The 12,975-nt window shown below is 30.0% G+C and overlaps 2 protein-coding genes and 1 non-coding gene across 3 annotated transcripts; all 3 read right to left on the bottom strand.

Moving 5' to 3' along the window:
• Positions 1–211: 211 nt before the first annotated feature.
• On the bottom strand, positions 212–6,210 carry LOC107634230 (NAC domain-containing protein 73). Its single transcript, XM_016337791.3, has 3 exons — positions 5,416–6,210; positions 4,822–5,014; positions 212–1,107 (listed from the first exon to the last, which is right to left on the bottom strand). The coding sequence occupies exons 1-3, from the start codon at positions 5,530–5,532 to the stop codon at positions 560–562; spliced, it is 858 nt and encodes a 285-aa protein (XP_016193277.1). The 5' UTR covers positions 5,533–6,210; the 3' UTR covers positions 212–559.
• A 3,692-nt stretch (positions 6,211–9,902) lies between these two features.
• Positions 9,903–12,747, bottom strand: LOC107632602 (receptor-like protein kinase HSL1). Its single transcript, XM_021118447.2, has 2 exons — positions 11,158–12,747; positions 9,903–10,739 (listed from the first exon to the last, which is right to left on the bottom strand). The coding sequence occupies exons 1-2, from the start codon at positions 12,230–12,232 to the stop codon at positions 10,366–10,368; spliced, it is 1,449 nt and encodes a 482-aa protein (XP_020974106.1). The 5' UTR covers positions 12,233–12,747; the 3' UTR covers positions 9,903–10,365.
• Positions 9,940–10,246, bottom strand: LOC148570062 (signal recognition particle RNA). The gene has a single exon (XR_015908930.1).
• Positions 12,748–12,975: the final 228 nt, after the last annotated feature.

The following is a 12,975-nucleotide window of genomic DNA, read 5'->3' as shown; positions in this document are numbered from 1 at the left end:
TTTATCTCTTTTAGAAAGTGCGGCATAAATCGCACCAATTTACATAAGTCATGTCTATACAGATTGATGGTTAGAACTCACCCAATCACAATAATAATAATATACCTTTAGACGGGAGACAGCAGAAACACAGTGACATAACAAATACCACATGTTCTTCACTTCGCCGAATTCTTAATTGATTTCTTCCTCAACAAACACAGTAGTATTGGAAATGAACAAAATTCTCTCCTTATTAATAATTATTATTGTTCACTTATGTGCCCTCTTAACTACTTTTCATAATATGTTACAATAATGCCTCAATATTATATAAAAAAAACTCCTATTTATGATTTTCCTCTCCTCAGCTCTTTTCACAAACTCTTTCACCTTATATGTCTATTTCCCCAAATAAATTACCATTTCAACAACAACAAATTATGATTGCTTTAAGTAATTTTGTTAAACAAAAAAAAAAAATCGAGTACCATAAAATAATTATCAATCTCCAGAAAACCATTTTATCAGCAAGCTAATTCTTTCATAGATAAAATGGTAATTTACTATTTTTTCTACACTACTCCTTTTGATTCAAAGAATGATAATTAGGAGCAGCTTCATGGAGAGGAAAATGTGAAATGACGACTTGAGCCCCACTAGATCTATGTTGGTGTTCCCCTTGATCAAATGATATGAAATTTGAATGGTAATACTCAACAAACCCATTATTATTATTACCCTTGACAAGTGTTGTTGAAGAGTCTTTGTTGTTATTGACCAAGAGTGAAGAACATTGTCTAGGATGTGTTTGGTAGAACACTTTGGAAACAACCAACTCCCCTTCTTTCTCCTCTTCATCATTGCCAAGGTGGTATTGGTGCATCACCCAATTGGTTTTCTCTGGCTTCCTTTGCTTCCCACCATAGTTTGTGTAGAGAACAAGGATTTTCTTGTATCCTTTCAGCTTCCCCCTAATATAGACTGGTCTGGTCTTGCCTGTTTTGTGCCAACGGGTTTCGTTTCCCTCTTCGTCCGAGTTCACCTTCCTCCTCTTCCTTGTTCCGGTTGTGTATGCTTTCGACGGCCGGTGGAAGAAGTGCCGGATCAACCCATCCTTGCTTACTCCTGTACCAAAATTCGATCATAAAGTATTAATAATCCACATAAAATTATAAATTTCATTTTAACTAGGGTAATGTTAGTTAGGGTGACGAAAAAAATAACTCAAATTTATCTTATTTAATATTTATTAATTGTAGTAGCAATTAACAAAATAAATTTTAATTATTTTGGCTGTTTTTTTATCTTTCACACATTGTTGTTTTAACTAATGATATACTATTATTGTACAATACAACGGGGTTATGAGTTAAAAAAAGAATATCATCCGTACAATAGGGCTATGAGTTAAAAAATCACTCATTTCAAAAGCTTAAGTTAATTTTGGGGTTTACCAAAGATCGAACTCTTGATCTTTCGAATTTAGAGCTCTAATACTATGTCATGAAACCACTCATCCCAAAAATTTAAGCTGATAGAAAAATGTAACACTAATGGTTATATCTCTAATACTGAATCGGACATCCCTAAACCTTCATTGTACACATTGTAGAAATATTCCATTGGCTTCCTATACTTCCTCTTTTGGTAAATATACGTGATAATTGTTATGGAAAAGTCTAGGGGACCAACAACTTTGTTAAATTCTGACCAGCATGTAACTAGCAAAGAAAAATGAGCCATTGGATGAAATCTCACACCACACCAATCTTACACCATTAAAACCATCATTGATAGCTATTTGATGGCTACAAATCACAAAAATTGTTTGCTCTAGCATTCCTCAATTGTTATTACCGTGTACTTTCTCTAAGTGTTTTACATTTTTCTTGTTAAATGTAATAAATTAATTATTTGTTTGTGGCATGAACAAAACATGTCACTTTATTATTACTTCAATTAAACTATTTTATGCTAACATCTAATAATGCATCAAAATTAATCTTTAAAATAAAAGCAAGCAGCATACAACTTATTATCAACTTCACATATGTAAGATTATTGTATGTTAAGATATCAGCTTCATACATACTAGATCCCATGCACGATCACATGTATATATAGCATTGGTTGAATGGTTGGTTTAAGTTTGAAGGGATGCAAATAATTTTCAAAACCTACGTTTAATATGTTGTATGTGTAAACCATAAACGGTTACATCTGCCACAAAATGCTGCTTAATAGACCAGCTACTTTATCTTCGTTTTAATTATGTTACTGAAGTCTTAAAGAAAAGTCACTTTAAAGTTCAAACTATGATTTTAACATTACATTTCTGAGATTATTTAGACACCTGGAAATGGAAATTATTTTTTTTAAGATATAATTATTTATGTATTTTTTTATTAGTTTAAATTTTTAAAAGAAGTAATTTTATGATATGATATCAAAATTTTTATGACCAAAAGATCTAGAGTTCAATTCTTATTATTCTTCGTAAGAGAAAAAATAATATAAGACAAATAAAAAAAAACTTATACAAAATTCAAATAATTTCAAAAGAAATTTTTTTTCAATAATCGTATTAAAGACCTAATTATTTATATATATATATATATATATATATATATATATATATATATATATATATATATATATATACCCTTTTTATCACTTTAAAATTAAAAAAAATAATTTCATGATAATTATATTTAATAAATAATTATGATTTAAATTGTACTTGAGGTGATGAATGCACTAGAAAATAATATAATATATATATGAAATCATGCCTGAATGATTGCAAAACTTTAGCTATGTGTTGGTTTTTGATAAAGTTTTAGTTTTTGAAAATATATTACCTAAACTAATTTTTGAAAGATGATTTTTTAAAAATTATAACATATATATATTTGATAATTAAATTAAAAATAAATTTTAATAAGTACAAATAATACCAATTATGTTTGACAAAATAATTCTTAAAATTTAAAAAGATTATAATAAATATAAATATAAAAGCAAATTTAAATATTTATTAATGTATGAAGTTATATCAAATTTTAAGTTTTGATAAATACATGCTAATTTTAAAAATATTTCTTTAAATTTTTTAAAAACATCTTTATCTTTTAAAAATTATAAGCATAAATACAATTTGAGACGGATTTATATATTAGGATGTGGGGGGTAATTGTCCCCACTATAACTTAAATATTTTTTGAGTAATATATAACAATAATAATTATTTTTCTCATTAAATTAATTAATTTGACCCATTAGAAATTTTTTTACTCAATTTTTAGCACTTAATAATCAATTGGAGAATTTTATTTTAGATATATGTTTTCATGATCAATTCTCAAACCTAAATGAAATTAAAACTTAAATAAAATTAATATTTTTTATTATAGAAATTGGTTAAGACTTGCAAAAATATTTTTTATCCATGACTATTCTTATTTTTAAGTTAGCTTTAATTTTGTCGTAGCAACTACATCAATTGAAAGTACTTTTTAAGTTATGAATATTATAAAGAGTCGATTTCGTAATTGTATTGGAGATATATTTTTAAATGATTGTTTGGTAACATATATATAAAAAGAGATATTTCATTATATTGACAATAAAAAAATTATTTAATTTTTTTTAAATATAAAACTTAGAATAATTGAATTCTAAAATATATGCTATTATTTAAATTATCATTTTAATGTTTTAATTTATAAGTTAGATAATTTAAAAACTAATCATATTTTAAAATAGTAAAATACAATTATAAAAATTAAATTTAATTATTCTATTAGTTTTTATAACTTCATCAAATTCTTATTTAGGTCTTTATAATTTAAATTATGCTGAATCTCTATATTAGATAAAAATCTTCAATTATTAGATTCTTTTTAATTTTTTTAACATGTGTTTTTATATTTTATGTAGGATGAATTATAAAATATTTTAAAAATAAAATATTTTAGAATTAGTGTATATTTCTAAAAGATGACAACTACTAAAGATTTAATTAAAAAAATTTAACCTAATATAATAAGTTAATTATAAACTTTTAGATTATAAGAATTTAACTAAAAACTTAGTAAAATATAAGAACAAATAAAATATTTAAACCAAAATATTATTATATTATATATATTTTACTCTTGCTGTCAAAATTTTTTAGATCTATTGCTAAATACAAATACATGAATTTTTTTTATTTAACATATACAAAACAAACAATTTGTACTTTTCACAATACCTCTTCAAAAAATTTTGTCAAATCAAATCAAGCATAAGTGTCAACATTATTGGTAAATTCATTACAAAGATTTCAGATTTATTATAAGATATCTAATCACTTTCAAGTTTCAAAACGTTCACTTGAAATTAAATATACTAATTGATAGGGAAATCTTATTAGTTGTTAGAATTTTTTTTAGGCTCGTGAAATTAAACATCAAATTACAATCACCGCTTTTATTTAAAATATGATTTTAATTTATTATAAAAGGACGTAATAATACTACTCCAAATCTCCAATGTCATGGGACTATTTATAGAAAAAATTTCAAGTGTATCGAAAACACCGATATTCTAATTGTTTTAACCGTTAATTTTAATTAATATATTTTTATAATTCAGATCAACGGTTAAATCAATTGAAATAACGATGTTTCCGGCACACTTAAGAGTCTTCCTATATTATATATATGTAACAAATTAAATAAGTTCTCGCAAATTATCCAAAACTATAATTATATAATATAATAAAAGTATCATTATATTTCTCAATATTATAAAGATAGTAATAATATGCATGCATGTATAAATTGTATTGATGACCTGGCAAGTTCTCTGGATGAGTATAGCAGATTCCATTCTCTCCTTCAAGAGTTGGGATGAACTCATCAATTAAAGGGTGAAGCTTGTGAATATCAGATCGCACTTTTGCTTCCAAATGTTCAAGAATCTCTTGATCTGTTGGATCAAACTTCACTCCAGCTGGAAGTCCAGGTAAGTCATGAAGTCCACCACCCTATACTTATTTATATTATTAATACAACAATAATAATATTATGAATTATACCTCATTAATAAAGAAATTCCCCCAACAAATAATAAACCAAAAAAAGTAAATAAATACCTGAATAATAATATTATATATGAATTATATTTCATGAATAAAATATATATAGATAATCAACTTGTGTAATAACTTGCCAAAAAAAATTCTAATATATTATTATTGTTATTATAATAATAAAATAACTCTCTCTCATATATATTTATGATATGAACAATTATCAAACTAATGAAAAACTTTTTACAACAAATAAATCAGATTCTAATAAGTTAAACTATAAAATAACAAATAAAGTGGACTTAATTATATGTGCTAACTAATAACAAATTAAAGGGGTATTTAGAACTAAGAACCTGATCTTGGCATTTGATGTGATGACCACATGTTGGACAAGTTCTAATTAAACTGTCTTTTCTTCCCTCCACTATGATGTTGCCATGATTGTTTTCATGTTCATTGCACTCAGTCATTTCTCCTTATTGTTTATTATCCTTCTCACACATTCATATTCCACTTATGGATATCTTCTTTTCCTTCCTTTGTTTTTCTCTTGTTCTATAAAACAAATAGAACAAAAACTAAAAAGAGAAAGATAGAAAGTTGTGTTTGTGTGTGTGTGTGTGTGAGAGATAGAAGGGTTGAGTATGTACTTCAAAAGAGGGATCTAATAATAAAGTAAGTAGTAATAATTATTAATTAAATATAAAATTAAAGGGAGAAAAAGTTTATAAACTTGTCTCTTCTAAAGATTGCACCACCCCTCATGCTAGCACTTGTTGAGGTGTGGGAAGGAATTAAAGAATTAAATTCTCCCTCACTTTCTCTTTTTTGTGCTTTCTTTTCAGTTTTCAAGAAGCAGTTTCCTTCCCCCAAAAACAAAACTAAATAGAGAGAATGAGATAGAAGAATAGAAGATAGGATTGGTTGCAATGAGAGAGATAAGAATAATAAAAAAAATTAAAAAGGAATAAAAACATTGCTTTGATTTCAAGTTTAGGTATGCTTTGTATATATTACTTGGTATATGAAAACTTGTAGATGAATAAATGTTGGTTTTTATTCTTTTTAATTTTTGGGACGTGATTTTGTCCATTTTACACTGATTAAAGGTACATAGCTCTGCTCTGATGATGAATTTGATGAAATAAAGAAATGATGTTAAACCTAGAAAGAAACTATTAAAATATGGATTTAGAGCTAGAGTGGGATTGGGGCAACCGAATGTATAAGCTCAAAGAGTAAGAATTTAGGTCCAATGTCACCCTAGAGTGTTGATAAAGTTAAAAATATAAATACCAAGAAGACTCTATTAATAAGGGGGAAAATTGAATTGAAGAGAACAATTGTTTTCATAGCCCAACATAATTCTATTACTTCACGTAGACTTCTCATGCATAGCAAGAAACCCCTAGCGTTCCCACTCAATAGATATTTTCATATTGAGTGGAAATATTTGATTTGTAATGAAAGTATTGGTTTAATCTAATTTGTCTCTACTAATAATAATGGATTAAGTCGTTATTATTATTATTATTATTATTAAGCCAACAACTACGATTGTTACTTAGTATAACATATCCTTTTATAAATTTTTCAAATTGCATTTAATAAAAAACAATGCTAAAGAATTAATATTACGGTAATCAATTTTAATCAATACTATAATATAGTTTGCCGAACAAGTTCAATATAAAACCTACTAAAAATTAACCTTTTTTCAATTTGAATTTCGCATGTATTTTTTAATTGAGATTCGGATATTCTTGTTTTGAAGAGTTTCGAATGTTTTTATCTTGGGAAAATTATTTTAAAGGACCGTTAGAAAGATTTAATTATTAAAAAAGACCTTTAATATCAAAATTATTAAAGAATGACCAAATCTTTTTATCTTTCTAAATTACTGATTATTTATTTATATTCATATATTCATACAACACATTAATTTTTACCCCCTTCGATGAATGACCCATTTAGCTACAGTTTTGATAGGATTTTTGAAAGGAAATTAAAAAAGAATTTCAAATGAGTTATTTGCACTTTGAATGCAGTAAATATATTTAGCATATTAGCATAATTGCTAATTCAATTAGCTTGCTATTGTGAACTAAAAGCAGGATGCAATTTTTTTAAATTTGACTGTCAAACTGAGTAACATAAAGAATTTGTGCAAAATATGAAATTCTGAAGCTCATGGAAATTCTTTTGGCAAACTACACACTCTGATCATTGAGAAATGTGATGAATTGGTCCATATAATTTCTCATAATACGGTTAAAAGATTGTCAAATTTAAATTGTTTGAGGGTTACGAATTGTGAGTCAATCAAAGTTATATTTAAAGAAGCTGATGATGATAATAGAAAACAAGATGTTATACATAACATCAAGTTGCAAGATATTCATTTACAAACACTCCCGAAACTGGAGAATGTATTAAAATGGTAAACATATTTTCAGTTTCTGTAGTCAAGACTACTGAAATAAATATGGTTAAAGAAAAATAGTTAAGGATATATTTATCTCCTTATAAAAAGATTTGGTTCTTCTTCTTAAATATTATGTAAAAAGATTTAGTCCTTCTTAATAATTTTAGTATTAAAGATCCTTTTTAATAATTAAATCTTTTTAAATCTTTTTAATATCCATATTTTACACAAACTCTTTATGTTACTCAGTTTGACAGTCAAATTTAGAAAAATTGCATCCAGCTTTCGGTTCACAATAGCAAGCTAATTGAATTAGCAATTATGCTAATATGCTAAATACATTTACTGCATTCAAAGTGCAAATAACTCATTTGAAATTCTTTTTTCCTTTCAAAAATCCTATCAAAGCTGTAGCTAAATGGGTCATTCATCCAAGGGTGTAAAAATTAATGTGTTGTATGGATATATGAATGTAAATAAATAATCAGTAATTTAGGAAGATAAAAAAATTTGGTCCTTTTTAATAATTTTGGTATTAAAGATCTCTTTTAATAATTAAATCTTCCTAACGGTCCTTTAGAATAATTTTTTCTTTTATCTTTACATGGATTGTTGACTGTAATGTTGGATATGTAATACTAATTTTCAAGGCTTCTTGTTTAATCGGTATAAATATAATTGTGTTCATTACAGACATTATATTGAGAATGTTAAAGGGGTCGAATGGTAAGTTTCTAACAACATTGCTAATCAAATAACAAAACTAACAATCGCTTAAAATGAAGGGAGTAGAAGTGATCCAAATGCTACTCCCTCCTCTCTGAGTTCCCTACTTATGAAATTCATAATTATTATATATGATTAATTTAGTTTGTGTGCATATGGATCTATGAGGTGGATTTTGTAAATTTGATGAGATTAACTAAGATTAGAAGTAGCAAGTAGCGTCCCTACTTTTTGTCTAGTGTTGGTGGTTGTTAGAAAGCATATTGCTCTATTTGAGTATAAAGGTGAAAATCATTAGGTCCCAACCATCCTTTCGCCTTGATTTATATGAACCATTATATTATTGGTTACTTCATTTTATATTATCCTAGACTTATATCATATCAAGCTAACAAATTAATAGTAGCAGGTGAAAGTATGTCATGTGTATGCAAAAGTTTATGTGGTACTTAAGTTTTAAAGACAAATGGATCGGTGTTTAAGAAAATTAATTATTTATTTATATGCTCTCTTTTTTTTTTTAACATTTGTCTCAATAATATATAGATTTTATTAAGCATCATTATATATTTTAAATTAATATTATTATAAAAATACATTATTAATATTATCTTGATATTAAAAACAATTGATATTATGAATTTTCAATTTGTTTAGAATGAGACTGATAAAAAATTAAAATGGAGAGTATATATATAAGTTTTTCAATAAATATTGCAAAAATCTATATTTAAAATTCTTCGAATTTTTTAATTTATTCAACACACTAAAAATTTGATTCTAATGTCATATTTTTATCTTCAAAAATTTTATCTCCATATCACCCTAGGATTTGGAAGGACTATTTCCTTCAAATTGCTTCAGTATAAATTTAGTTAGAGTCGTAATGAACTTATGCTTAGATTTTATGGTTATAATTTTTTATTTAATTAAGTACAATTATAACTATTTTCAGTTAGAATTACAAACTTACAATGAATTTATTTATATATAATAAATTCTGGTGTAACTCAACTTGAGTTTAACCAATCTTTCATTAGAAACATCTTTATAGTATGAAAATTTTTCATGACTAATACCAAAATTTTACCATGCATATCTTTTTAGAAAACTCCACCGCCTCTTCCAATTATCCATCTTCAAGCCCGAAGATATACTTGGTAATAGTTTTGATCAAATTGTCGATGGCTCTATTGACTTTAATGGAAAAACTTAGGACCCTCTTCTATTCATCCTTTTGAGACACATGCATACAAGAATTTGATCATTTTCATTGTTCACATTAATGCAATTTATTTGGTAAATCAATAGTGTCAATCCTAGTGATCCTGCAATAATATGAGTCTCTAATGTAATTAAAGCAATAATAGATATATACAAGGAAAATTTTTCAGCTTCTCTCAATTACACTCAAGTTCATCAGCATTCATTGTTGACAACTTGACATTCTGTTATCGCTGTGCTTTAAGAACCATTATAGTCTTAGTGACGAGTTGAGTAAAAAGTTTGATTTAACATAATAACATGCTTTCTTCAATGAGTGAGTGGGATGGCAAGGTGTATTATTAAATAATGTACGTTATGGTTATGTAAGTAATTATAAATTACTATGTTCCTAGACTGGGATGGCAAGGTATAAAGAATAAAGATTGTGTTTAATAAATCTGAAACCGAGTAAAAGAAACAGCCTTTTATTTTGTCCTAACGTTGAGGAATAAAAATTATAAAAAATGATGGTCCAGGATGCTAGGCCTACCAGGTTATATCGGGCCAGAAGAACAGTGGCCTGTGATCCCTCCACTGTTGGGAGCAGGAAGTGGTCGCTGCTCTGTTAAGCCAGCCTCGCGCATTACCCTCCATTTTAGGGGCCGAGGGGCCTTGGGCCTTCGCCCAGACTACCGGGCCCAACTCTCAACTTGGAGTGGGCAGGCCGACAATTAGCCCTTGCAAGCCCAACCTAGCAGGCCAGAACACTTGTTCCATCACCTTAATTGCCCCCACTTGGGTCACAAGCTGGCGTTACACAACTCGGCGAACAAACATATGCGGTGAGAAGCTTATAAGGACTATGCTTTTCTTTTATCTGTCGATGTGAGACTACACTGAGTAGGGTTCATACTTCCAAGTTCCATCCAATGGAACTATGCTTCTTTCACGATAAGAAATCTCTATCAAAATAAGGGGAGTGTGTTACCTCCCTCATTCTTCGGGATCTGGGAACCGTTGCTGCTTCCCGAGGCATTTTCACCACCCACCACATTGCAGGGCAGTTTATAGGGAGAACGTTTGTGCAGAGAAACCTCACACTAAGTACCTTGCTGATTTCCTCCCTGTATGTTGAATCAAGGGCAGGATCAATCACATGATCCATTCCTTTCTGTTCCAACAAGGATGAGACCCATTTTACCATATCATTTTCCCCGTAATCTGCATGATTAGAAGGTCTTTCGGTTACTAACTCCAAAATGACAACACCAAAGCTGTAAATATCACTCTTTTTGTTCACCCGAAGAGTATATGCATATTCTGCACAGGACAAAACAAAAGTTGGAGACAAAAGTCAAATTTTTTTCTATGTAGCTCTGCTATCTGGTTAATGAGTAAGAACTCCACACATTTTGTTGATAAATGCTCATTAGCTATTTCTTTTCACAGCTTGCAAACAACAGAAATCATGATAAGGTAAATAAAACAATATACAGTGTCACCCATAATAATTCCACACGAGTTGCTTATGAAACACAGCAAATTTCTTTATAGTTCAGCGTTATGAAACATTGTCATATAGACAAAGATAAACAAAGCACAAATACAAATTTTGACAGGCTCATATATTTACTCTGATTTGATATTTTAGAATATAGCATACACAACAAAAAGAGGACTCCAAAATACTGACTAAGTAAATATATAATTAATCAATTGTCAACTGAAATTCACCAACCTGGTGCGATGTAACCATAAGAGCCTGCAATTACAGACATGGACACCGCCCCTTGGCTAGTTCCATTAACAATTTTGGCAACTCCAAAATCAGCCACTTTTGCTCCAAACTCACTGTCGAGCAATATGTTGTTCGATTTTACATCCCTATGATGCAAATAAGAAAGCCCCTCAGCAGCATCAATTGCAATCTTGTACCTTGTTGGCCAATCCAACAAGCTTTTCTTGTTACTCTTCAACATATCGGCCAAGTTCCCATTCGGTATATATTCATAAACCAGGAGCCTGCTGTCACCACTGTTGTAGCAACTCCACAACCTTACTATATTTTTGTGCCTTATTTTTCCTAGTGTTTCAACTTCAACATCAAATTCATCTTTTTCAGAACCAACAATCCCAATTCCATCCTTGGTTTCTCTCCATAATTTCTTGACGGCCACAACAGCACCACTGCTTAGAACAACCTTGTAAACCTTCCCAGATGATCTACTCCCTATCACATTGTCTTCACTCATCAATTTCACAATCTCAAACTCATCAAAGCCTAGCTTATGAAACGACCTCCATTTTGAAACATTTAAACTTCTCTTCTTCTTTCTTAAGTTCCTGTATCTCACATAAAACACAGCCACCCCAAGGATGAACAAGATTCTAGCAACTGCAAATATGGACCTGAAAATCCATGCATACCTCCGGTACTTTCTACCCCTTGAGCTATGACATTTCCCAAATCCTTTAACACAAAGCTCAGGGTTTCCTACAAAACATATTTCATAATTCTTAGTGGCATAATGAGGCAGAACATCCCAAGAAAGCCGATTGTATGACAAATTGAACTTATTGAGCTTCAGATTCTCCAGCTCTAGAGGAATCTCACCAGAAAATTGGTTACTAGAAAGATCAAGGACAGTGAGCTCAGACAACCTTCCTAATTCCTTTGGAATTGTGCTACTAAACCTATTATGTGCCAAATTAAGCTCATTGAGTCTATTCAAACCGCTAATCCAACCCAGAATTTCACCAGACATTTCATTATAGCTCAAATCAAGAGTACCCAACTGGATCAATTTAGCCATGCTATCAGGGATTCTACCAGAAAGCTTATTATTACCACCATGAAACTCCAAAAGGTTATTCAATGATCCAATTCGGCGCAAAGGAGTTGTATGCTAAATGAAGGACCTTGAGTGACGTCATGTTAGTTAACGAGTTCGGGAATGGTCCACTGAGGAAGTTGTTGACTAAGTCAAGTAACACGAGGCGGTGAAGAGTGTGGCTGAGTTGAGTGGGGATGTCGCCGGAGAGGTTGTTGAAGGAGAGGTCGAGGTGGCGGAGGGCGGTGAGGAGGGAGAGGGAGAAGGAAATGGTTCCAACGAGAGTGTTTTGGGAGAGGTCGAGGTGACGGAGACGGCGGCAAACGGAGAGGGATTGCAGGCGGCCGTTGAGAGTGGCAGAGGGGAGGTTGAGAGAGGTGACGGTGACAGTTACGGGAGTTGTGGTGGCGTTGCGGCACGTGACACCCCACCAATGGCACGGGGTTGTGTCTGAAGGGTTCCATGAAGAGAGTGAGTTGTCAAGGTCGGTTAGATGGTTCTTGAATTAGAGTAGGAGGCGGCCTTCATGGTTTAGTGAGAGAGTTGGTTATGAACAAAAGAATAAGAGGAGGAAGGTGGTCATGAAACTGAAAGGAATTATACTGTGAGTAACTATAAATGGTTAATTTGTTAGTGTGGTGGGGGGTTGGGGAGAACAAGAGTAGTGGTGTGTTGGTGAGAGTAATAAACTAATAATACTGTTTGGTTTGAGTGGAGTTTCCTTG

Source organism: Arachis ipaensis, chromosome B3 (assembly GCF_059453495.1).
Source record: "Arachis ipaensis isolate K30076 ecotype BB chromosome B3, ASM5945349v1, whole genome shotgun sequence".
In the NCBI taxonomy this organism is placed as follows: domain Eukaryota; kingdom Viridiplantae; phylum Streptophyta; class Magnoliopsida; order Fabales; family Fabaceae; genus Arachis; species Arachis ipaensis.
The sequence above is the reverse complement of the archived record's forward strand: the minus strand, read 5'-3'. Positions and strand labels throughout refer to the sequence as shown.

What these genes read in the sequence shown, in the direction of transcription:
- LOC107634230 (XM_016337791.3), bottom strand. Translation starts at nt 5,532, where the DNA reads ATGACTGAGTGCAATGAACATGAAAACAATCATGGCAACATCATAGTG. An exon ending in ACATCAAATGCCAAGATCAG is followed by an intron (nt 5,015 to 5,415) that starts GTTCTTAGTTCT and finishes AAATAAGTATAG; the next exon opens with GGTGGTGGACTTCATGACTT. An exon ending in TCATCCAGAGAACTTGCCAG is followed by an intron (nt 1,108 to 4,821) that starts GTCATCAATACA and finishes ATTTTGGTACAG; the next exon opens with GAGTAAGCAAGGATGGGTTG.
- LOC107632602 (XM_021118447.2), bottom strand. Translation starts at nt 12,232, where the DNA reads ATGGCTAAATTGATCCAGTTGGGTACTCTTGATTTGAGCTATAATGAA. An exon ending in TTATGGTTACATCGCACCAG is followed by an intron (nt 10,740 to 11,157) that starts GTTGGTGAATTT and finishes TGTCCTGTGCAG; the next exon opens with AATATGCATATACTCTTCGG.